Here is a 22,193-nt window from a genome sequence, read left to right as displayed (position 1 = left end):
GGTTCTGATTCAGTCAGACAATGTCACAGCAGTGGCTCACGTAAACCGCCAAGGCGGCACAAGGAGCAGGGTGGCCATGGCAGAAGCGACCAGGATTCTTCGCTGGGCGGAAAGCCATGTAAGCGCCCTGTCAGCAGTATTCATCCCAGGGGTGGACAACTGGGAAGCGGACTTCCTCAGCAGACACAACCTGCATCCGGGAGAGTGGGGACATCCAGAAGTCTTCGCACAGATCGTGGGTCGGTGGGGACTGCCTCAGATAGACATGATGGCGTCCCGTCTCAACAAAAAGCTAAAGCGGTATTGCGCCAGGTCCAGGTCCCCTCAGGCCGTAGCGGTAGACGCTCTAGTGACACCTTGGGTGTTCGGATCGGTCTCTGTGTTCCCGCCTCTACCTCTCATACCCAAGGTGTTGAGAATAATAAGGCTAAGAGGAGTCGGAACGATCCTCATTGTTCCGGATTGGCCAAGAAGGAATTGGTATCCGGATCTACAAGAGTTGCTCACAGAAGATCCGTGGCCTCTTCCCCTACGGCAGGATCTGCTGCAGCAGGGGCCCTGTCTGTTCCAAGACTTACCGCGGCTGCGTTTGATGGCATGGCGGTTGAATGCCGGATCCTAGCGGAAAAAGGCATTCCGGAGGAGGTCATTCCTACCCTGATCAAGGCTAGGAAGGACGTGACATCGAAACATTATCCATTTTCTTCCAAAAAGAATTGTCTTCTCTTCCTGAAGTACAGACATTTGTGAAGGGGGTACTGCATATTCAGCCTCCCTTTGTACCTCCGGTGGCGCCTTGGGATTTTAACGTGGTATTAGGTTTCCTCAAGTCACGTTGGTTTGAACCACTCAAGATGGTGGAATTGAAATATCTCACTTGGAAAGTGGTTATGTTATTGGCCTTGGCTTCTGCAAGGCGTGTTTCGGAATTGGCGGCTTTGTCATATAAAAGCCCCTACCTGGTTTTTCATGTAGATAGGGCAGAATTGAGGACTCGTCCTCAACTTCTGCCAAAGGTGGTCTCATCTTTTCATATGAACCAACCTATTGTCGTGCCTGTGGCTACGCGGGACTTGGGGGATTCCGAGTCCCTGGATGTGTTCAGGGCTTTGAAGATTTATGTCTCCAGAACAGCTAGGATCAGGAAGACTGAAGCTCTGTTTGTTCTGTATGCGGCCAACAAGGTTGGCGCTCCTGCTTCAAAGCAGACTATTGCTCGCTGGATCTGTAATACGATTCAGCAGGCGTATTCTACGGCTGGATTGCCATTGCCTAAATCGGTTATGGCCCATTCCATTAGGAAGGTGGGCTCTTCTTGGGCGGCTGCCCGAGGGGTCTCCGCATTACAGTTGTGCCGAGCAGCTACTTGGTCGGGGTCAAACACCTTTGCTAAGTTCTATAAATTTGATACCCTGGCTGAGGAGGACCTCCTGTTTGCTCAGTCGGTGCTGCAGAGTCATCCGCACTCTCCCGCCCGTTTGGGAGCTTTGGTATAATCCCCATGGTCCTTACGGAGTCCCCAGCATCCTCTAGGACGTTAGAGAAAATAAGATTTTACTTACCGGTAAATCTATTTCTCGTAGTCCGTAGAGGATGCTGGGCGCCCGTCCCAAGTGCGGACTTCTTCTGCAAGACTTGTATATAGTTATTGCTTACATAAGGGTTATGTTATAGCTTCATCGGTTTGAACCTAGGCTATGTTGTTGTTCATGCTGTTAACTGGATAGTTATGTTATGCACACCAGTGCCAGCAGGAATGTACTGGTGTCTGAACGGTGAGGGATGCAAAACAAATGAACTCACAGACAGACTGGGGAATATGACATTACATACACAGAAGGTGATAGGGTAACAAAATAAACACAAAGTGAACAGAGAAGCCCAAAGGCTAAGAAACTGGGTGTCTCCCTAGTATTAGGAATGCTCAGATGGAAAGAAGCGAGATGTAGTGATTTAATACGTAGAGAACCCGAAATGCTGTTGCTAAGGGCAACAGCAAAACCCTAAAGGGTTACCAACGGGTGTGGCAGTAAACTCCTTGGTCAGAGATGGAATAATAGACACAAGGAGAGTCTCCACAATCCTAGTCCTCACTTGCAGTGCACTGGTTCAGCTTACTGCCACTAAACTGACACCTGAACACCTTGCACAGTGAGAAAGGATTTTGGCAGGCAAGTCTGAGAATACAGCCGCAAACTTGCTAGGTTCACAGAGTAGCAAAAGAACCCCAGCAGGTTAAACGACTGACTCCAGTCTTACTGCTAGGTCTGGATTGGCAGAGTGTAATACCAAATCCCAAGGCCTATTTGCAGTAAGCAACAAACAAATACAAAGTTTACACAGTACTAGCTAGCTTTCAGGAACTGACTAACCAACAAAGATTCAGCAGCATCTGCCTAACCTGAGAAGAGGGTTTATATAGCAGGTGCTGTCCACGCCCCACTCAGACCTCACAGACTGTGAGCACAAAAACCAGCACCGGATCCCCTGCCGTGCACAGAGCCTGTAACCACTGCACAGCAAAAGACCCGAACCGGAGTATCAGCTACGCTCAGGTTACTCCGCTAGCACTTGTCTCCCGGTTGCCATGACGATGTGGCAGCACAGAGCAGGAGACCCTAACAGTACCCCCCCTCTGACGAGGGGTCAAAGAACCCCTACCACCGGGTTTATCGGGGAACTGCGAGAAGAAAGAGCGTAACAGTCTGGGGGCATGAAGATCACAACTGCGCACCCACGACCGCTCCTCCGGGCCATACCCCTTCCAGTGCACCAAAAATGACAGCCGACCCCCACCATCTTGGAGTCAAGAATCCTTTCAACAACAAACTCCCTCTGGCCACGTATCAGAAGAGGGGAAGGTCTTCCACTGGAAGAAGGATTACTAATCGGCCGTTTTTAAAGGGAACAATTAAATGTTTTATTGATACCCAAAGAACGGGGTAGATCTAACTGAAATGCCACCGGATTGATAACCCTAGTGATCTTATAAGGACCGATGAACCGGGGGCCTAACTTATGAGATGGCTGTCTCAACTTCAAATTCTTGGTAGACAACCAGATGAAGTCTCCTAATTTGAAGCTGCAGGGTCTTTTCCGCTTATCAAAAACCCTTTTGGTCACTAATGACACAGACACAAGGGCTTTCTTCACTTTCCTCCAAATACCTCTAAGGACCGAAACCACAGAGGAACCACCAGGCGTGGAGTCCAGGGGGTCAAAAGAATTGGCCTTAGGATGATGCCCATACACACAAAGGAAGGGAGAGATCCCTGTAGCAGAGTGAGCCGCGTTGTTATAGGCAAACTCCGCCATGGACAGATGAGCAACCCAGTCAGTCTGACACTTGGAGACATAACACCTGAGGAACTGCTCCAAGGACTGGTTCACCCTTTCAGTCTGCCCATTAGACTGCGGATGGTAGCCTGACGACAAGCTGACAGAAATCTGGAGATCGGAACAAAATGCCCTCTAGAATTTGGCCACAAACTGGGATCCGCGGTCAGAGACAACATCAAGTGGCAACCCGTGGAGGCGCACAACATGCAGCATAAATAATTCAGACAGGCGTCTGGCCGATGGCAGCCCAACCAATGGAACGAAGTGCGCCATCTTCGAAAACCTGTCAACGACAACCCAGATGGCTGTCATCCCCGAGGATTTGGGCAAGTCCACCACAAAATCCATTGAAATGTGGGTCCATGGCTTAGATGGAATAGAGAGTGGATGTAATGGGCCAACAGGAACCCCTCTAGGAGTCTTATTTCGGGCACAGATGTCACATGCCCGAACCCACTGATCCACATCCCTAGCCACCGAGGGCCACCACACCGCCCTAGATAGCAACTCCCGAGTTCTGGCAATACCCGGGTGACCTGCCGACTTCTTGGCATGGAATTCCAGGAACACTCGCTGTCTTAACCTAGGAGGCACAAACAAAAGACCTACCGGAAGGTCTGGAGGAGCCTGCTCCTGTGCTCTAAGGACTAATGACAAGAGGTCCTGGGTAATGCCCACTTTAATACATGATGGGGACACAATGGGCAACGGCTCCTCGGTGGTCTCCTGGATTAGAGCAAAACTCCGCGAGAGAGCATCAGCCTTGATGTTTTTTGACCCAGGGCGATATGTTATCAAAAAATTAAAGCAAGCAAAAAACAAAGCCCATCGTGCCTGCCTGGCATTGAGGCGCTTCGCTGACTCTAAATATGCCAAATTCTTATGGTCGGTGAGAATTGAGACCACAAACTTAGCCCCCTCAAGCCAGTGTCTCCACTCCTCGAGTGCATCCTTAATAGCCAACAATTCCCGGTTACCCACGTCATAATTCATCTCGGCAGGCGAAAATTTACGGGAAAAGTAAGCACAGGGATGAAGGCGATTATCAGACACCCCCATCTGAGAGAGCACTGCCCCAATACCCATCTCAGAGGCATCCACCTCCACCACAAAAGGACGCTCTGGATCTGGGTGTCGCAGCACCTTGGCCGAGACAAATGCCCTTTCGAGACGGGCAAAAGCCGCTTTGGCCTCACAAGACCAGTGAGCAACATCCGCCCCTTTCTTAGTGAGTGCCACCAAGGGCGCCACTATAGACGAAAATCCAGCGATAAATCGTCTATAAAAATTCGCAAAGCCCAGAAAACGCTGAAGCGCCTTCAAACTAGTGGGCTGCACCCAATCCAGGACTGCCTGTACCTTGGAACCCTCCATTTGGAAACCTTCTGGGGAGATAATATATCCTAGAAATGCGATTTGCTGAACTTCAAATTCGCACTTCTCCAGCTTCGCCCCAAGCCGGTGGTCTCTGAGTTTCTGGAGGACTAAGCGTACATGCTTCCGATGTTCCTCCAGGGAATGGGAGAAGATTAGGATGTCATCTAAGTATACAACTAAGAATCTATCCAAATATTCCCTGAGCACATCGTTCATGAAGTCCTGGAAGACTGCCGGGGCATTACAGAGCCCAAAAGGCATCACCAAATATTAATAATGCCCTGAGTGGGTATTAAAGGCAGTCTTCCATTCATCCCCCTCTCTTATTCGGATTAGATTGTACGCACCGCGTAGGTCAATCTTAGAAAAAATGGTGGCAGTACGAAGCTGGTCAAACAAGACCGAAATGAGAGGCAGTGGGTATGAGTTTTTAATCGTGATACGGTTCAATTCCCTGAAGTCGATGCAGGGTTGCAACGAACCGTCCTTTTTACCCACGAAGAAGAACCCCGACCCAACTGGAGACTGTGAAGGTCTGATAAATCCCTTAGCCAAGTTCTCCTGAATGTACTCTGCCAAAGCCTGAGTCTCAGGACGTGACAGGGAGTACAACCTGCTCTTGGGAAGCTTAGCATTCGGCAACAAATCAATGGCACAGTCATAGGGGCGATGGGGAGGTAGTACCTCTGCAACTCTTTTGGAGAACACGTCCGCAAAATCTGCATAACATCCTGGCAATCCTGGCAAACTTAGCTGCGAAAGCCTGACTGGAAGGCTCAAGCAACTCCTGAAACAATCAGTACCCCAACTAAGAATCTCCCCAGAGACCCAGTCAAATTGAGGATTGTGGGCCCTTAACCAGGGTAACCCCAACACCAATGGGGCAAAAGTACAGACAGTCACATAAAAGGACAATTTTTCAGAGTGTGTGGCTCCAATAAACAAAGAAATCTGGCTAGTGCAAGAGGTAATTTTACCCTGGGATAATGGTTCCCCGGTTAACCCACAAATCTCAATTTCCGATGCCAAGGGTACTAAGGGAACAGAGTGTTTCAGGGCGAATTGGCGGTCCATAAAAACCCCGTCGGCCCCACTGTCCACAAAGGCCTCAGTCTTGACAGTTTGACCGAGGATCTTCAAAGTCACCGGAATGACAAAAGTCTTCTTGGGAAATTCTGACTTCTGGCCTGACAGGATATTTCCCATCACCCTCAGGCCCTGAAGTTTTCCGGCTTTTCTGGGCATGATACTACCACATGACCTTTATTCCCACAGTACAAACATAACCCCTGCTGTCTCCTCCGCGTCTTCTCACGCGAGGAGAGGCGGGTAGCTCCAATCTGCATAGGCTCCTCGGAAAATTCCTCAGAGTCTGAGGTTCCCTTGGGAAAGAAGGAAACCTCGGTCTCCCTTTCAAGCCTGCGCTCTCTCAGCCGTCTATCCACCCGAATGGATAACTGCATGAGCTGATCCAAGCTATCAGGCAAGGGATATTGTACCAGTTGGTCTTTTAACTGGTTAGAAAGACCTCTTCGGTACTGGTGTCTCAGGGCTGGGTCATTCCACTGGGTATCATGGGCCAACCTCCGAAACTCCGTACAATAAACCTCAACTGGCCTTCGCCCTTGCTTAAGGATCGAAATCTGAGCCTCGGCTGAGGCCGTCTTGTCAGGGTCATCATACAACATGCCCAGTGCCGTAAAAAAAGCATCAACACTTTTAAGCGACGGACAGTCAGGCTGCAACCCATATGCCCAGACCTGTGGGTCTCCTTGTAGCAAGGAAATCACTATGCCCACCCGCTGAATCTCCGACCCAGAAGACTGAGGCCTAAGCTGGAAATATAGCTTGCAACTCTCCTTGAAACAAAAGAACTGCGAGCGATCTCCAGAAAAACGATCCGGGAGATTTACTTTCGGCTCCTTAACCCCTGAAGGTACTGCTGCTGCGGGAGCTCCGCCAGCGGCCTGTGAGGTGTGCATTTTAATGGACAAATCATTAAATTGTCGAGTCAGGACCTGCACCTGATCGACCACCTGTTGCAAAGTATTTTGAGGGGTATGCTCCATATTCCCACAAAATTTCAACAGGAGTATTGGGCTGCTGAATATGTTATGCACACCAGTGCCAGCAGGAATGTACTGGTGTCTGAACGGTGAGGGATGCAAAATAAATGAACTCACAGACAGACTGGGGAATATGACATTACATACACAGAAGGTGATAGGGTAACAAAATAAACACAAAGTGAACAGAGAAGCCCAAAGGCTAAGAAACTGGGTGTCTCCCTAGTATTAGGAATGCTCAGATGGAAAGAAGCGAGATGTAGTGATTTAATACGTAGAGAACCCGAAATGCTGTTGCTAAGGGCAACAGCAAAACCCTAAAGGGTTACCAACGGGTGTGGCAGTAAACTCCTTGGTCAGAGATGGAATAATAGACACAAGGAGAGTCTCCACAATCCTAGTCCTCACTTGCAGTGCACTGGTTCAGCTTACTGCCACTAAACTGACACCTGAACACCTTGCACAGTGAGAAAGGATTTTGGCAGGCAAGTCTGAGAATACAGCCGCAAACTTGCTAGGTTCACAGAGTAGCAAAAGAACCCCAGCAGGTTAAACGACTGACTCCAGTCTTACTGCTAGGTCTGGATTGGCAGAGTGTAATACCAAATCCCAAGGCCTATTTGCAGTAAGCAACAAACAAATACAAAGTTTACACAGTACTAGCTAGCTTTCAGGAACTGACTAACCAACAAAGATTCAGCAGCATCTGCCTAACCTGAGAAGAGGGTTTATATAGCAGGTGCTGTCCACGCCCCACTCAGACCTCACAGACTGTGAGCACAAAAACCAGCACCGGATCCCCTGCCGTGCACAGAGCCTGTAACCACTGCACAGCAAAAGACCCGAACCGGAGTATCAGCTACGCTCAGGTTACTCCGCTAGCACTTGTCTCCCGGTTGCCATGACGACGTGGCAGCACAGAGCAGGAGACCCTAACAAGTTATCACAAGTTATACGGTGTGAATGGTGAATCTTGCCCTTGGATTAACAAAAATCCTTTCCTCGTACTGTCAATCTCCTCTGGGCACAGTTTCCCTAACTGAGGTCTGGAGGAGGGGCATAGAGGGAGGAGCCAGTGCACACCCAGAATCCAAAGTCTTTCTTAAAGTGCCCTATCTCCTGCGGAGCCCGTCTATTCCCCATGGTCCTTACGGAGTCCCCAGCATCCTCTACGGACTACGAGAAATAGATTTACCGGTAAGTAAAATCTTATTTTTATATTTAAAACCACATAAATATAAATGTATACAGACTAATACAAAACCTATGTACAGGGCCGGCAACAGAAATTATGGGGCCCGCCGCCCGGTACACTGATGTCTCCGGGGCCCCCCCCTACCTCTGATGTTACACTTGCCTTCTGGCTGGACTGGACATTCTCTCAAAGAATAACAGATCTCCAAGAGATGGAGGGTATATATGTGTGTGTAGGGGGTCGAGGTAGGGGCACCCCCGGAGACATCAGTGTACCGGGCCCCATGAGGTCTGTTGCTGGCCCTGAAGCTGTGCTGCAAAATGAGGCAAACTAAGGCGGCTGTCAGCACATTCTGGGGTCGGCAAATTGTTATAAGTTGGCAGCTTTGAAGTGGTGCTGCTTGGATTTTATAGTGTATATTATACAAACGTAAATGTGTGAGGTTTGTCTAAGGGATGACTGCGTGGCCATTGCAGCTGATGCCACAAGTACATCTCTGTGGCATAGTGCGTAGTATCTTTTCTGAAAGTAATTTGTTGTATGTCTTTGTGCTCAGTCCCAGATATAAAGATTCACATGATCCCTGGACTCTCCCTCTTCCCCCCAGGGAAGAACATCAGACTGGTACTGGCCGCACAATTTGTTTCTCTGGGTTTGGAATTTCCTTAACCTGCATCTAGATATATGTTTGGTACATGTGTAAAGGAGATTCTTCAGGCAATATCAATATTTCTTGCAGCTGCTGGCAGGTATACCCCACTGGAGGAATGTCTCCAATATTCTCCTCATTAAAATATAGGGGGTCATTCCGAGTTGTTCGCTCGCTAGCTATTTTTTGCAGCGCTGCGATCAGATAGTCGCCGACTATGGGGGAGAGTATTTTCGCTTTGCAAGTGTGCAAACGCTTTTGCAGCCGAGCGGTACAAAAAAGTTTTTTGCAGTTTCTGAGTAGCTCTGGACTTACTCAGCCACTGCGATCACTTCAGACTTTTTGTTCCCGGAATTGACATCAGACACCCGCCCTGCAAACGCTTGGACACGTCTGCGTTTTTCCAAACACTCCCAGAAAACGGTCAGTTGACACCCACAAACGCCTTCTTCCTGTCAATCACCTTGCGATCAGCTGTGCGAATTGATTTTTCCTTAAATCCATCGCACAGTACTGATCCTCTTTGTACCCGTACGACACGCCTGCGCATTGCGGTGCTTACGCATGCGCAGTTTTGCTGAGTTTTGACCTAATCACAGCGCTGCAAAAAATAGCTAGTGAGCGATCAACTCTGAATGACCCCCATAGTGTGTATAACTCCATATGGGAAAGATTCCATCTCACCCAGCTCTGGGTCATAGCATCAGCAGCACTAGATTAAGTCTTTGGGGGCCCAGGGAACTTAAGACAGAGGGACACCTATGGTCTAAAATAGTGTCATCATTCATGAGAGAGTTACTTACAGTGTATCTTTGGGAATTCCTTATTTGTACCTTACAACAAAAATAGTCAAATCTATGTAGACTTCTGATGCTTAAGCGTTATACAAATGACAGACAGATTCTGACTGATCCGTTAATTCCAACGGGCACCGGGTCACTGAATCTGTGGCTGACAAGCTCATAAGTTAAAGAGAAAAGACACAAAGATCAGACAGAGACACACATAAACAAAGCGGGCAAACATGGGAGACAGCGAGGAAGTCAGGTACACATACAAAACTGAAGACTGTCCATCGATGGTTGCCATCGATGATACCATCAACAATAACCATCGATGGTACACAAACCATCTATGGTGAACCATCAGTGGTTTGCACCACTCGATGGCCACCACTGAAAGGTGCTGGCTGGTCTGTGGACCTATGAAAAAACAGGGGCAGGGCTTAGCGAGTGTCAGGGGGCAGCACCGCATAAAAAAAAAAAGAAGTATTTGGTTATACTTTCCATCGATGGAGGGAAACCATATGGTTCTCCCCCATCGATGGCAAAAGTATTCTACATCGGCCATAAACCATCGATGATTTTGAATCATCGATGGTTGATGGCCATCCCTACTGAAGACAGAGGTAAACACAATTGTTGAACAGAGACAGTAGGTGATAGAGAGAGACACACGTACGGTGGTGGTGGGGGTATACAGACAGCAGAGTTACAGAGAGATGATCAGGTATTAAATACTTCTAGAGGGGACTAGGCTGCACCCCTCGTGTAATATAAGGGACAGCATGTACACACTAAACAGGGGGCAAGGACTATACGTTTCCACACACATATTTCCAGAGGAAGCAGTGTCTATAAATCCTGATACTCTCATCTTTCCACAGGAAGCAGTTTCTATACATCCTCTCACACTGTTTCCATAGGGGCCATTGTCACATGACCGCCAGAATCCAGACCACCAGGATGCTGACCAAATCCCTTGTTGGGTGTGAAACCTAATGACAGTGTTTCGGGCTGCCAGTGGTCACATGACCGACCCCGGCGTTCCAACTTTTAGAATTTGACATAATGTGACCTATGGCACTACTATGGGGAAGAAAATAAACTAGGGCGCTACTATGGGGCATAACATTGACTAACGTTCTACTATGGCACTACTACAGGGCAGTAAAATTGGGCATAAAATGATCATCTGCTGCGGAGAGGTGTCTCTGTAGAAGCATTGGGACAGTGGCCCCTTCAGAATGTTACTATGGGGCCCATAATGTTCTAGCTACGCTCCTGATTGTACGGCATCACAAACACGTCACATAGGGATCAGCAGTTGCACACCAGCACAGCCCACATTTGCTGAATCCTGCCACCCACACACACTGTCTCAGGGTGTACTAAGCAGCTCTCTCATACAATACAGGGCTATCCTGACCATACGCATGTGTTTTGCATCTGCAGCAGCCGCTATAAGGTGGAGTTTGTGGAGGTCGGGGGAATACTAACACTGTTGGAAATTTTGGGTTTGAAACACTTGAATGAACAACAGAAGATGGAAGCGCTGAAGATCCTTCAAATTTTGTCTAGAGCTGGCCGGAAATATAAAGAACTGGTCTGCGAGAGCTACGGTGAGTAGCGGGGGGGGGTCTGGCGGATCCTCTTTTTCTACATCTATCTCTAGTTCATTTGTGAGTACACAACTATGCTATAGTGGAGTCACAGTTGCTAATTTCACTAAAGCTTCAAAAAATAAAAAGTGGTGCTGTTCCCAAGTATCCAATCAGATTCTGTCTATCATTTTCTAGGATGCAATGGAGAAATTATAAACATAATCTGATTGGTTGCTATAGGCAACATCCTCACTTTTCATTTGTGGAAGCTTTCAGTAAATCTACCCTTAAATCTTCCTATATCCTCCACATCTGCCGTCTAAGAAGAGTTTTTTTATATACAGTATCTATAGAAGGTGAGAAGTACGTGATCTTTCCACCCAGTGGAGTGTACGTAGCTGTAGCCTTCAACCCTAAACAAAACGGCAAAGTTGCTTTATCCTGGGGACAGAACGGGACAATGGTGATAGAGGGTGCCGAACTCTGCAGCGGTTACATGACCTCAATTATTATCTTGTCCTGAGGATCTGATTGGGGGTATTCTCATTGGTTGCTGTGAGTTTAAATACTCAGGAAGGACTTATCCTCCCTGCCGGTGATAGTTTCTGCCTCCGTGGTTTCTACCAGTGCTCCGAGAACTGATTCTGTATACTGTTTATTCTATTCTGATCTTGGCTTTGCTTATTGACTACGGAGTTGTGTTGCTTGCCCTGACCTTTGGAATTCTTCAGTACTATTCTGTCTATCTCCAACCCTTGATTAGAGTGTATTATTTGAGTCTTCGCTTTGGTCGCTGTAATTATTCACTGGGCTATTATTTACTCTGTTGATATGAATTTTTCATAAGTAGGCAGGTATGGACTACGGAAGTGCAAAATTGTGGTTCCTTTTCATGGGATTATAGATCAAGGCATTCCTTGCTGGATGGGAAAATATTTTGGGTCAGTGCCTCATTTTGTGCCTACATGTAAAACTGAGATTTTGTCTTGCGTCACATATTTAATGGAGTGGTTGCGATTGATTGATTGATTGATTGATTGATTGTAGGCTTATTACCACTAAGACCTGGTTTAGTGGCTGCAGCATAGCCCCAATGTGGGTGGGAACAAATCCACTATAGGCATACCTCCCAAATGTCCTAATTTTGGTGGTTCAGTCACACTTTTCAGGCACTGTCCTGCCACTTTCCTGTCTAGGTCGACAGGTCAAAAGGTCGACATGAGTTTTTAATGTTATTTTGGTGTCGTTTTCTTCGTAGAGTGACCAGGAACCCCAATTAGTGCACCGCGTCGCTTCGCTCGCCATGCTTCGGGCATGGTGCCTTCGCTCCACTACCGCTGCGCTCGGCACAGATTACTGTTCCAATCGTAGTCCACGTGGATCGTTAAGTATGAAAAGGTTCAAAAAAAGAAAAAAATTGTGAAAAACTTATGTCGACCTTTTGACCTGTCGACCTAGAACACGTCGACCTAAAGACCTTGTTGACCTAGACACCCTGTCGATCTAGTTACTGTCGACCAATAGTGGTCGACCTAGACATTGTCGACCTAGTTACTGTCGACTTTCAGTCCGGATCCCCCAAACAACACCCCTGATTGTGGCTCGCTGAGCCCTGCCCTGTACAAAAAGGGTGTGCCTTGAAGCACTAGGGAATTATCTAACCTCCTGCAGGGCCAGTCCAACCCGGGTAAAGCATAATTTTTAGGCTATAATGCCGACACAGCTAAAATGGTTTAATTAGCATTAGTAAGTACCACACCGGTATTATGTCATCGGCATTACACTGTCCACATACTTATTGTCACTATTCTACCTGTCGACAAACTGATTACTTCCCTACTACCCGCTGGAGTCATTGCAGCATCTGATTGCCGGAATATGGAACAGCTGTAAATGAAAGACAGTTGCTAAGGGTGACATTTACACATAGACACGTATAACATACATACTTCCCGATTACCCCCTCTACACAGTTCGCACAACATACATTTGTTCTAAGCTCATCCAGCTCACAAGACCAAGCTTGCTGTGTGACTGTGTGTTGTGTGATTGTGTGCTGTGTATTGTGTGACTGTGTGCTGTGTGATTGTGTGACTGTGTGACAATCACTTTCCCCAGTACAATCTGGCTGGACCTCTACGCAATATGTGTCAATTACCCTCCTGTACAAACTCCTATTGTTCTATAGCCACTGTGTCTGTCTGTTAATACCCAGTCTCGTTTTATTACTCGATTTGCTGCATATAGTAAACTAATATAGACTATGATGGTGCTATGTAAATACATGTTGATAATAAACCTGCATTAATGTTGTTTTAGTGCCACATTCTGAGTGATTGTAATTCTGTGCCCGGTATAATTGTTGCCCAATGTGTCTCTGGACAGGAGTGCGAGCAGTAGCTGAGTGTCTTGCAGAATCCAAGTTGGAAGAGACTCAAGAACAGGCCCAAGTGCTACTGGAACTTTTGGCTCACGGGAATCCCAAATATCAAATCCAGGTGTATAAGGGTCTGATCGCCCTCCTGGCCTGCACGTCGCCCAAGGCTCAGCACCTGGCTCTACAAACGCTCCGTATCGTGCAGGTGAGCTGTGTCAGTACTGATTCTCCGGGTCATTGGTTCTCATTCCTGTGCCAGGGTTCTGTGGGTATCTTCATTATCAGTACTCATGAGCCCATCAGATCGGTTCTGCCAGCGTAAGCCCCTTGCCCTGTGTAGTCACAGGAAATTAAAAATAAGCAACCACCCATCTATGCCACAAGGGCACACTAATGGTGACCTCATGGTCATTACCAGGATTTCAGACGCCCGCAGAATTGAATGTAGGGGGAGGTTATGTGACCGCCATATGGGGTCTGTCCTAGGTCTGACCTGGATTGGAACCGAGATGGGTCAGAGGTTCCCAAATGTCATGTCCTAAGGCAAGGAGGGGCCACACGAGTCTCAGGGTAGGGTGTGGGAGATACAGGAAAATCCCCTTTAAGAACCCTTTTTTTATTTATATATTTTTGTACACTTTCACCCATTCGGCACTCGGACCATCCAATGTGACCCTTCTCTTGTTGCCAATGGTTGAAACTAATTTCTAGAAACATTTAATGGACTCTGAAGTACTACGTACCCATCATGTCATGTTTAGGAACCTGATTCTAACAAATGCATCCTAAAGACTATTCTTCTATAAATATCAGCCTGTAATACCCAGGAAACAGGGATGGATGATGAGATGTGCATGCAGCAGACAGAGAAATAGGGATTTTATTATGCAGTCCATCATTGAAACAAGACCTGTCCAGTGATGACGCTCACCTGGGGCTGTCCTAGGTAATTAGGATCAGTTTGCAACCCCACCTAATGCAGAATGCACTGATCTCAAACTTCCCACTTCATTTACTATTCATTGCGAGTACTTGTGCTGATTATTTCATTGCTGTGATGGGTGTGTCTATCACTAATTAATAATGCAGGCTAGGTGCGTGCAGTAATTGTGCGTGCGGTGGAACACTATGAAGCAGAAGAGCCCTGGCAGGAGGAGGGGGTGACAGTGGACGGTCCAGTGCACATTATATAGTAGTTCATGTGTTTCAGGCCCTCATATGATAGCGTGGTGCAGAAGAAGCCAGTTGTAATTAGTTATGCAAACCATTCCCTGTGCATCCTCTGTACTTTATATGTGTCTGCTATTGAGACCATAGCATACGAGTATGCGCCTTTGTGAAATTAATGGATGGGGAACTTAGAGCGTAAGCTCTATTGGGACAGGTATTGATGTGGATGCTATAAATGTGTGATATAAATAAAAGTTAATTATAACCGATCCATAAAAATAATATACACTCCTTAAGTTGACTGAATCTCTTTACTGTCAGTGGGAGGGTGGCACTGGTCAAGACAAGGTGTGTAATAGAAGACTTATACCTGAGAAGAAATGAAGAACTAAAAAGACTAACGTGTGCGAGATCTTTTCACCGACTACAAGTGGAATTCATGCTTCTTGGGATTTCCTTCCTTATAGCAGAGTAGAAGTAGTAGGAATATCCTTATTGTTTGTTATTGTTATTGCTGCAGGCCAATGATATCCCATCTCTATAGTCTGCAAGTGCTTCCTTAAGGATGCTGATGACTGTTTCTGCTTACTCAGGGCAATCCATATCACCTGCATTGCTGAGAGCTGTTTCTGCTCCCCCGGGGCTATCCATATCACCTGCATTGCTGAGAGCTGTTGATGCACACTACACTCAGGGCTATTCTTATTGCCTGCATTGCTGAGAGCTGTTTCTGCTCACTTAGGGCTATCCATATTGCCTGCATTGCTGAGAGCTGTTGATGATCACTCATGGCTATCCTTATCGCCTGCATTGCTGAGGGCTGTTGATGCACACTCAGGGCTATCCTTATTGCCTGCATTGCTGAGGGCTGTTGATGATCACTCAGGGCTATCCATATTGCCTGCATTGCTGAGGGCTGTTGATGCACACTCAGGGATATCCTTACTGCCTGCATTGTTGAGGGCCATATATGCACACTCAGGGCTCTCCTTATTGCCTGCGGCACTGCTGAGCTATCCTGATCCCATGTTCTGAGTTTATTATTCTTTTTTACCTGCAGGGGATTGTGCAGACGGCTCACCCGGCCATAGCGGAGCCCCTTCTGGGGGTGCTGCAGTCTATGCACCTAGAGGTGCAGTATGAAGGTAAGTGGGGCTCACCCTGTGTATTACATAGAGCCGATTGGTGGGTGTGTATTTTCCGCAGTGACATAGGCTTTCCCTATACGAGTGTATGTAACTATATACTGGCAGTTCTGACTTATGACACTGTGTACAGCAGCAGGAAATCACTGGGTGGCAGATGACATAACCCTGATTCTGGGACAGGTAGATTATAGTATTACAGCCTCCATTCTCCTCTCCTCAGTCTCCTGTCCTGGGGATTCTGGATTACTAGTACTATCCTGCTCTTTTATTGAATTCAGTATACTAACTACTGGAGCACTCGCCCAAAACAAAGATGTCCGCCAACCGCATCTGCGTTAGCTTCCAGTGCTGTATTCTATATCTGACAAGTCAGAAAAGTGAAGGAGCAGGTCTCGTCTGTAATCTGTGGTCATGACACTTCTGTTTCTGCCCTGTGTGAGCCAGTAGAGGCGGTATTGTGGACAGTAAACGGTTAATCCACCGTGTTTGTGACGGCGTTTCTGCTTTGAAGTTAGAGTTTGTGTCTCGCTCATTTGCATACCCATGATGCATCAGAGCTATGTGCTTTTCTCATGCTGCTTTGATTTCATTTTTAGAATGTGAAAAATGTAAATCAAGCACCAAATTAAATATGATGATGGTAAAGACGCTGATGGGAGTAATTATGTTCTTTCACAGTAAGTGGTATGCTCTCCATGAGTGTGATAGACTCTGCTCCCGGCTGGGCTGGTTCACCGCGCTGTTTTCAGTATACTCTGGTTTCTCTTCAGATCGAATAAATCTTTCGCCTTTTACTAAAGATTTCCGTGGAGAGGAACAACCATGAGTTTCATACAATTTTTTGATGCCCGGCTGCTGCCGGGCTTGTTCTCTTGTTAATAATAGATCAAAATAACTCAATAAAAAAAATGTAAGGCAAGTTGAGACTAGAGATGGCAGTGCTATAGTGAATGCTATGTTGTGTAGTTATCATTGGTGTGGTGTCCATCGATGGTACACAAACCATCTATGGTTTACACCACTTGATGCCCAGCACTGAAAGGTGCAGGCTGGACCGCGGACCATTGACAAACAAGGGGCGGGGCTATGCGCCAAGTCCTGGCACCTGACCACATACAAAAAAAATAATAATTTGGTTATACCTTTCTATCGATGGAGTGAAACCATTTGGTTCTACCCCATCGATGGCAAAAGTATTCTACATTGGCCATAAACCTTCGATGATTTTGAATCATTGATGGCCATACCTAGGGCTGAACTGTGAATGACAGCTCATCCTGTGAAACAGTTAGGATATCCCATTCCCACCTCTTATACGTGGTGTAAGCGGCGGGGGCAGCGCAGGACTGCAGGCTGACAGCTTACTAACACTGTGCGGCAACAGCAGGACTGAAAATGGCAGGGGAGGAGGGAAGCCATCACTAAAAGTATTCGCCATCCCTACATCGATGTGGTAACCATCAATAGTTGCCAACGATGTAATGAATGACCATCCGATGGTCATCCAATTTCTTACACTGACTGGCGTGTGGGCTAATTAGGGATGTCCATCGGTGTGCTCTCCATCTAACATACTGTGCTATGAAGGGCCATTGACGAAATCACACACCGATGGTCATCCCAGTCCTTTAATTGACAGGTCCTCGAGCCAATCACAGCCTGTAGAGGGGCTGAGCTATGCGCTGTGTTTCGGCACTCATAAAAAAACAAAACTATTTGATTCTCCCCCATTGATGGTAAGAGTATTTCTCTAACGTCCTAAGTGGATGCTGGGACTCCGTAAGGACCATGGGGAATAGCGGCTCCGCAGGAGACTGGGCACAAAAGTAAAAGCTTGAACTAGCTGGTGTGCACTGGCTCCTCCCCCTATGACCCTCCTCCAAGCCTCAGTTAGATTTTTGTGCCCGAACGAGAAGGGTGCATGCTAGGTGGCTCTCCTGAGCTGCTTAGAGTAAAAGTTTATTTTAGGTTTTTTATTTTCAGTGAGTCCTGCTGGCAACAGGCTCACTGCATCGTGGGACTAAGGTGAGAAGAAACGAACTCACCTGCGTGCAGAGTGGATTGGGTTTCTTAGGCTACTGGACATTAGCTCCAGAGGGACGATCACAGGTTCAGCCTGGATGGGTCCCGGAGCCGCGCCGCCGGCCCCCTTACAGAGCCAGAAGAACGAAGAGGTCCGGTGAAATCGGCGGCAGAAGACGTTCCTGTCTTCAACTAAGGTAGCGCACAGCACTGCAGCTGTGCGCCATTGCTCTCAGCACACTTCACACTCCGGTCACTGAGGGTGCAGGGCGCTGGGGGGGAGCGCCCTGAGACGCAATAAAAACAGAAATACCTTAGGATGGCAAAAGAAATACATCACATATAGCTCCTGGGCTATATGGATGTATTTAACCCCTGCCAGTTTTCCAGAAAAAAGCGGGAGATAAGGCCGTCGTGAAGGGGCGGAGCCTATCTCCTCAGCACACAAGCGCCATTTTCCCTCACAGTTCCGCTGGAAGGACGGCTCCCTGACTCTCCCCTGCAGTCCCTACAGAATCAGGGTAAAAACGAGAGAGGGGGGGCACTATTGGCAGCTAAATTATAAACAGCAGCTATAAAAGGGAGTAACACTTATATAAGGTTATCCCTATATATATATATAGCGCTCTGGTGTGTGCTGGCAAACTCTCCCTCTGTCTCCCCAAAGGGCTAGTGGGGTCCTGTCCTCTATCAGAGCATTCCCTGTGTGTGTGCTGGGTGTCGGTACGATTGTGTCGACATGTATGAGGAGGAAAATGATGTGGAAGCAGAGCAATTGCCTGTGTTAGTGATGTCACCCCCTAGGGAGTCGACACCTGACTGGATGGTTGTATTTAAAGAACTACGTGACAATGTCAGCACTTTACAAAAAACTGTTGACGACATGAGACAGCCGACAAATCAATTAGTGCCTGTCCAGGCGTCTCAGACACCGTCAGGGGCGATAAAACGCCCGTTACCTCAGTGGGTCGACACAGACCCAGACACGGATACTGAGTCCAGTGTCGACGGTGAGGAGACAAACGTAATGTCCAGTAGGGCCACACGTTACATGATCACGGCAATGAAGGAGGCATTGAACATTTCTGACACTACAAGTACCACAAAGAAGGGTATTATGTGGGGAGTGAAAAAACTACCAGTAGCTTTTCCTGAGTCAGATGAATTAAATGAGGTGTGTGATAAAGCGTGGGTTTCCCCCGATAAAAAAGTGCTAATTTCTAATAAATTATTGGCACTATACCCTTTCCCGCCAGAGGTTAGGGCGCGTTGGGAAACACCCCCTAGAGTAGATAAAGCGCTCACACGTTTATCTAAACAAGTAGCGTTACCGTCTCCTGATACGGCCGCCCTCAAAGAACCAGCGGATAGAAGGCTGGAAAATATCCTGAAGGGTATATACACACATACTGGTGTTATACTGCGACCTGCAATCACCTCAGCCTGGATGTGCAGTGCTGGAGTGGCGTGGTCGGATTCCCTGACTGAAAATATTGATACCCTGGATAGGGACAGTATATTACTAACTATAGAGCATTTGAAGGATGCATTACTATATATGCGTGATGCACAGAGGGATATTTGCACCCTGGCATCAAGAGTGAGTGCTATGTCCATTTCTGCCAGAAGAGCGTTATGGACGCGACAGTGGTCAGGGGATGCGGATTCCAAACGACATATGGAAGTATTGCCGTATAAAGGGGAGGAGTTATTTGGGGCCGGTCTATCGGACCTGGTGGCCACGGCAACGGCCGGAAAGTCCACCTTTTTACCCCAGGTCACCTCTCAGCAGAAAAAGACACCGTCTTTTCAAACTCAGTCCTTTCGTTCCCATAAGTACAAGCGGGCAAAAGGCCACTCATTTCTGCCCCGGGGCAGAGGAAGAGGAAAAAGACTGCACCAGGCAGCCTCTTCCCAGGAGCAGAAGCCCTCCTCTGCTTCTGCCAAGTCTTCAGCATGACGCTGGGGCTTTACAAGCGGACTCGGACACGGTGGGGGCCCGTCTCAAAAATTTCAACGCGCAGTGGGCTCACTCGCAAGTGGACCCCTGGATTCTGCAGGTAGTATCACAGGGGTACAAACTGGAATTCGAGACGTCTCCCCCTCGCCGGTTCCTGAAGTCTGCTCTACCAAAGTCTCCCTCCGACAGGGAGGCAGTTTTGGAAGCCATTCACAAGCTGTATTCCCAGCAGGTGATAATCAAGGTACCTCTCCTACAACAGGGAAAGGGGTATTATTCCACGCTGTTTGTGGTACCGAAGCCGGACGGCTCGGTGAGACCAATTTTAAATCTAAAATCCTTGAACACTTACATAAAGAGGTTCAAATTCAAGATGGAGTCACTCAGAGCAGTGATGGCAAACCTGGAAGAAGGGGACTATATGGTGTCTCTGGACATCAAAGATGCTTATCTCCACGTCCCAATCTACCCTTCTCACCAAGGGTACCTCAGGTTTGTAGTACAAAACTGTCATTATCAGTTTCAGACGCTGCCGTTTGGGTTGTCCACGGCACCTCGGGTCTTTACCAAGGTAATGGCCGAAATGATGATTCTTCTTCGAAGAAAAGGCGTTTTAATTATCCCTTACTTGGACGATCTCCTGATAAGGGCAAGGTCCAGGGAACAGTTAGAAGTCGGAGTAGCACTATCTCAGTTAGTGTTACGTCAGCACGGGTGGATTCTAAATATTCCAAAATCGCAGCTGATTCCAACGACACGTCTCCTGTTCCTAGGAATGATTCTGGACACAGTCCAGAAAAAGGTGTTTCTCCCAGAGGAGAAGGCCAGGGAGTTATCCGAGCTAGTCAGGAATCTCCTAAAACCAGGCCAGGTGTCAGTGCATCAGTACACGAGGGTCCTGGGAAAAATGGTGGCTTCTTACGAAGCGATTCCATTCGGAAGATTCCATGCAAGAACGTTTCAGTGGGATCTTCTGGACAAATGGTCCGGATCGCATCTTCAGATGCATCAGCGGATAACCCTGTCGCCAAGGACAAGGGTGTCTCTTCTGTGGTGGCTGCAGAGTGCTCATCTACTAGAGGGCCGCAGATTCGGCATTCAGGATTGGATCCTGGTGACCACAGATGCCAGCCTGAGAGGCTGGGGAGCAGTCACACAGGGACAAAATTTCCAGGGCTTGTGGTCAAGCATGGAAACATCTCTTCATATAAACATTCTGGAACTAAGGGCCATTTACAATGCCCTAAGTCAAGCAAAACCCCTGCTTCAGGGTCAGGCGGTATTGATCCAATCGGACAACATCACGTCAGTCGCCCACGTAAACAGACAGGGCGGCACGAGAAGCAGGAGGGCGATGGTAGAAGCTGCAAGGATTCTTCGCTGGGCGGAGAATCATGTGATAGCACTGTCAGCAGTGTTCATTCCGGGAGTGGACAACTGGGAAGCGGACTTCCTCAGCAGACACGACCTTCACCCGGGGGAGTGGGGACTTCATCCAGAAGTCTTCCAAGAGATGGTGAACCATTGGGAAAAACCAAAGGTGGACATGATGGCGTCCCGTCTCAACAAAAAACTAGACAGATATTGCGCCAGGTCAAGGGACCCTCAGGCAATAGCGGTGGACGCTCTGGTAACACCATGGGTGTACCAGTCAGTGTATGTGTTCCCTCCTCTGCCTCTCATACCAAAAGTACTGAGAATCATAAAAAGGAGAGGAGTAAGAACTATACTCGTGGTTCCGGATTGGCCAAGAAGGACTTGGTACCCGGAACTTCAAGAGATGCTCACGGAGGACCCGTGGCCTCTACCTCTAAGAAAGGACCTGCTCCAGCAGGGACCTTGTCTGTTCCAAGACTTACCGCGGCTGCGTTTGACGGCATGGCGGTTGAACGCCGGATCCTGAAGGAAAAAGGCATTCCAGAAGAAGTCATCCCTACCCTGATAAAGGCCAGGAAGGATGTAACCGCAAAACATTATCACCGCATTTGGCGAAAATATGTTGCGTGGTGTGAGGCCAAAGAGGCCCCTACAGAGGAATTTCAACTGGGTCGCTTCCTACATTTCCTGCAAACAGGACTGTCTATGGGCCTAAAATTAGGGTCCATTAAGGTTCAAATTTCGGCCCTGTCGATTTTCTTCCAAAAAGAACTGGCTTCAGTGCCTGAAGTCCAGACGTTTGTCAAAGGGGTACTGCATATACAGCCTCCTTTTGTGCCCCCGGTGGCACCTTGGGATCTCAATGTGGTTTTGGGGTTCCTAAAATCACATTGGTTTGAACCACTTACCACTGTGGAATTAAAATATCTCACATGGAAGGTGGTAATGCTGTTAGCCCTGGCTTCAGCCAGGCGTGTCTCAGAATTGACGGCTTTATCTTATAAAAGCCCTTACCTGATTTTTCACACGGATAGGGCAGAATTGAGGACTCGTCCTCAATTTCTCCCAAAGGTGGTTTCAGCGTTTCACGTGAACCAGCCTATTGTGGTGCCTGCGGCTACTAGGGACTT

The 22,193-nt window shown here is 47.8% G+C and overlaps 1 protein-coding gene and 1 non-coding gene across 3 annotated transcripts in view; both read left to right on the top strand.

Moving 5' to 3' along the window:
• The window catches only part of LOC134957493 (armadillo-like helical domain containing protein 1), a 468,225-nt gene that overhangs the window by 19,073 nt on the left and 426,959 nt on the right, over positions 1-22,193 (top strand). For both annotated transcript variants that reach the window (XM_063939460.1, XM_063939461.1), the window contains exons 3-6: positions 8,658-8,726; positions 10,861-11,027; positions 13,395-13,591; positions 15,617-15,701. In XM_063939460.1, the coding sequence (XP_063795530.1) occupies positions 8,658-8,726; positions 10,861-11,027; positions 13,395-13,591; positions 15,617-15,701 (518 nt within the window). The remainder of the gene's footprint in view (positions 1-8,657; positions 8,727-10,860; positions 11,028-13,394; positions 13,592-15,616; positions 15,702-22,193) is intronic.
• Positions 16,455-16,569, top strand: LOC134959300 (U5 spliceosomal RNA). The gene has a single exon (XR_010187349.1). It is a non-coding gene; the product is annotated as a U5 spliceosomal RNA (small nuclear RNA).

Source organism: Pseudophryne corroboree, chromosome 9 (genome assembly GCF_028390025.1).
Source record: "Pseudophryne corroboree isolate aPseCor3 chromosome 9, aPseCor3.hap2, whole genome shotgun sequence".
NCBI classification, from domain to species: Eukaryota; Metazoa; Chordata; class Amphibia; order Anura; family Myobatrachidae; genus Pseudophryne; species Pseudophryne corroboree.
The sequence above is the reverse complement of the archived record's forward strand: the minus strand, read 5'-3'. Positions and strand labels throughout refer to the sequence as shown.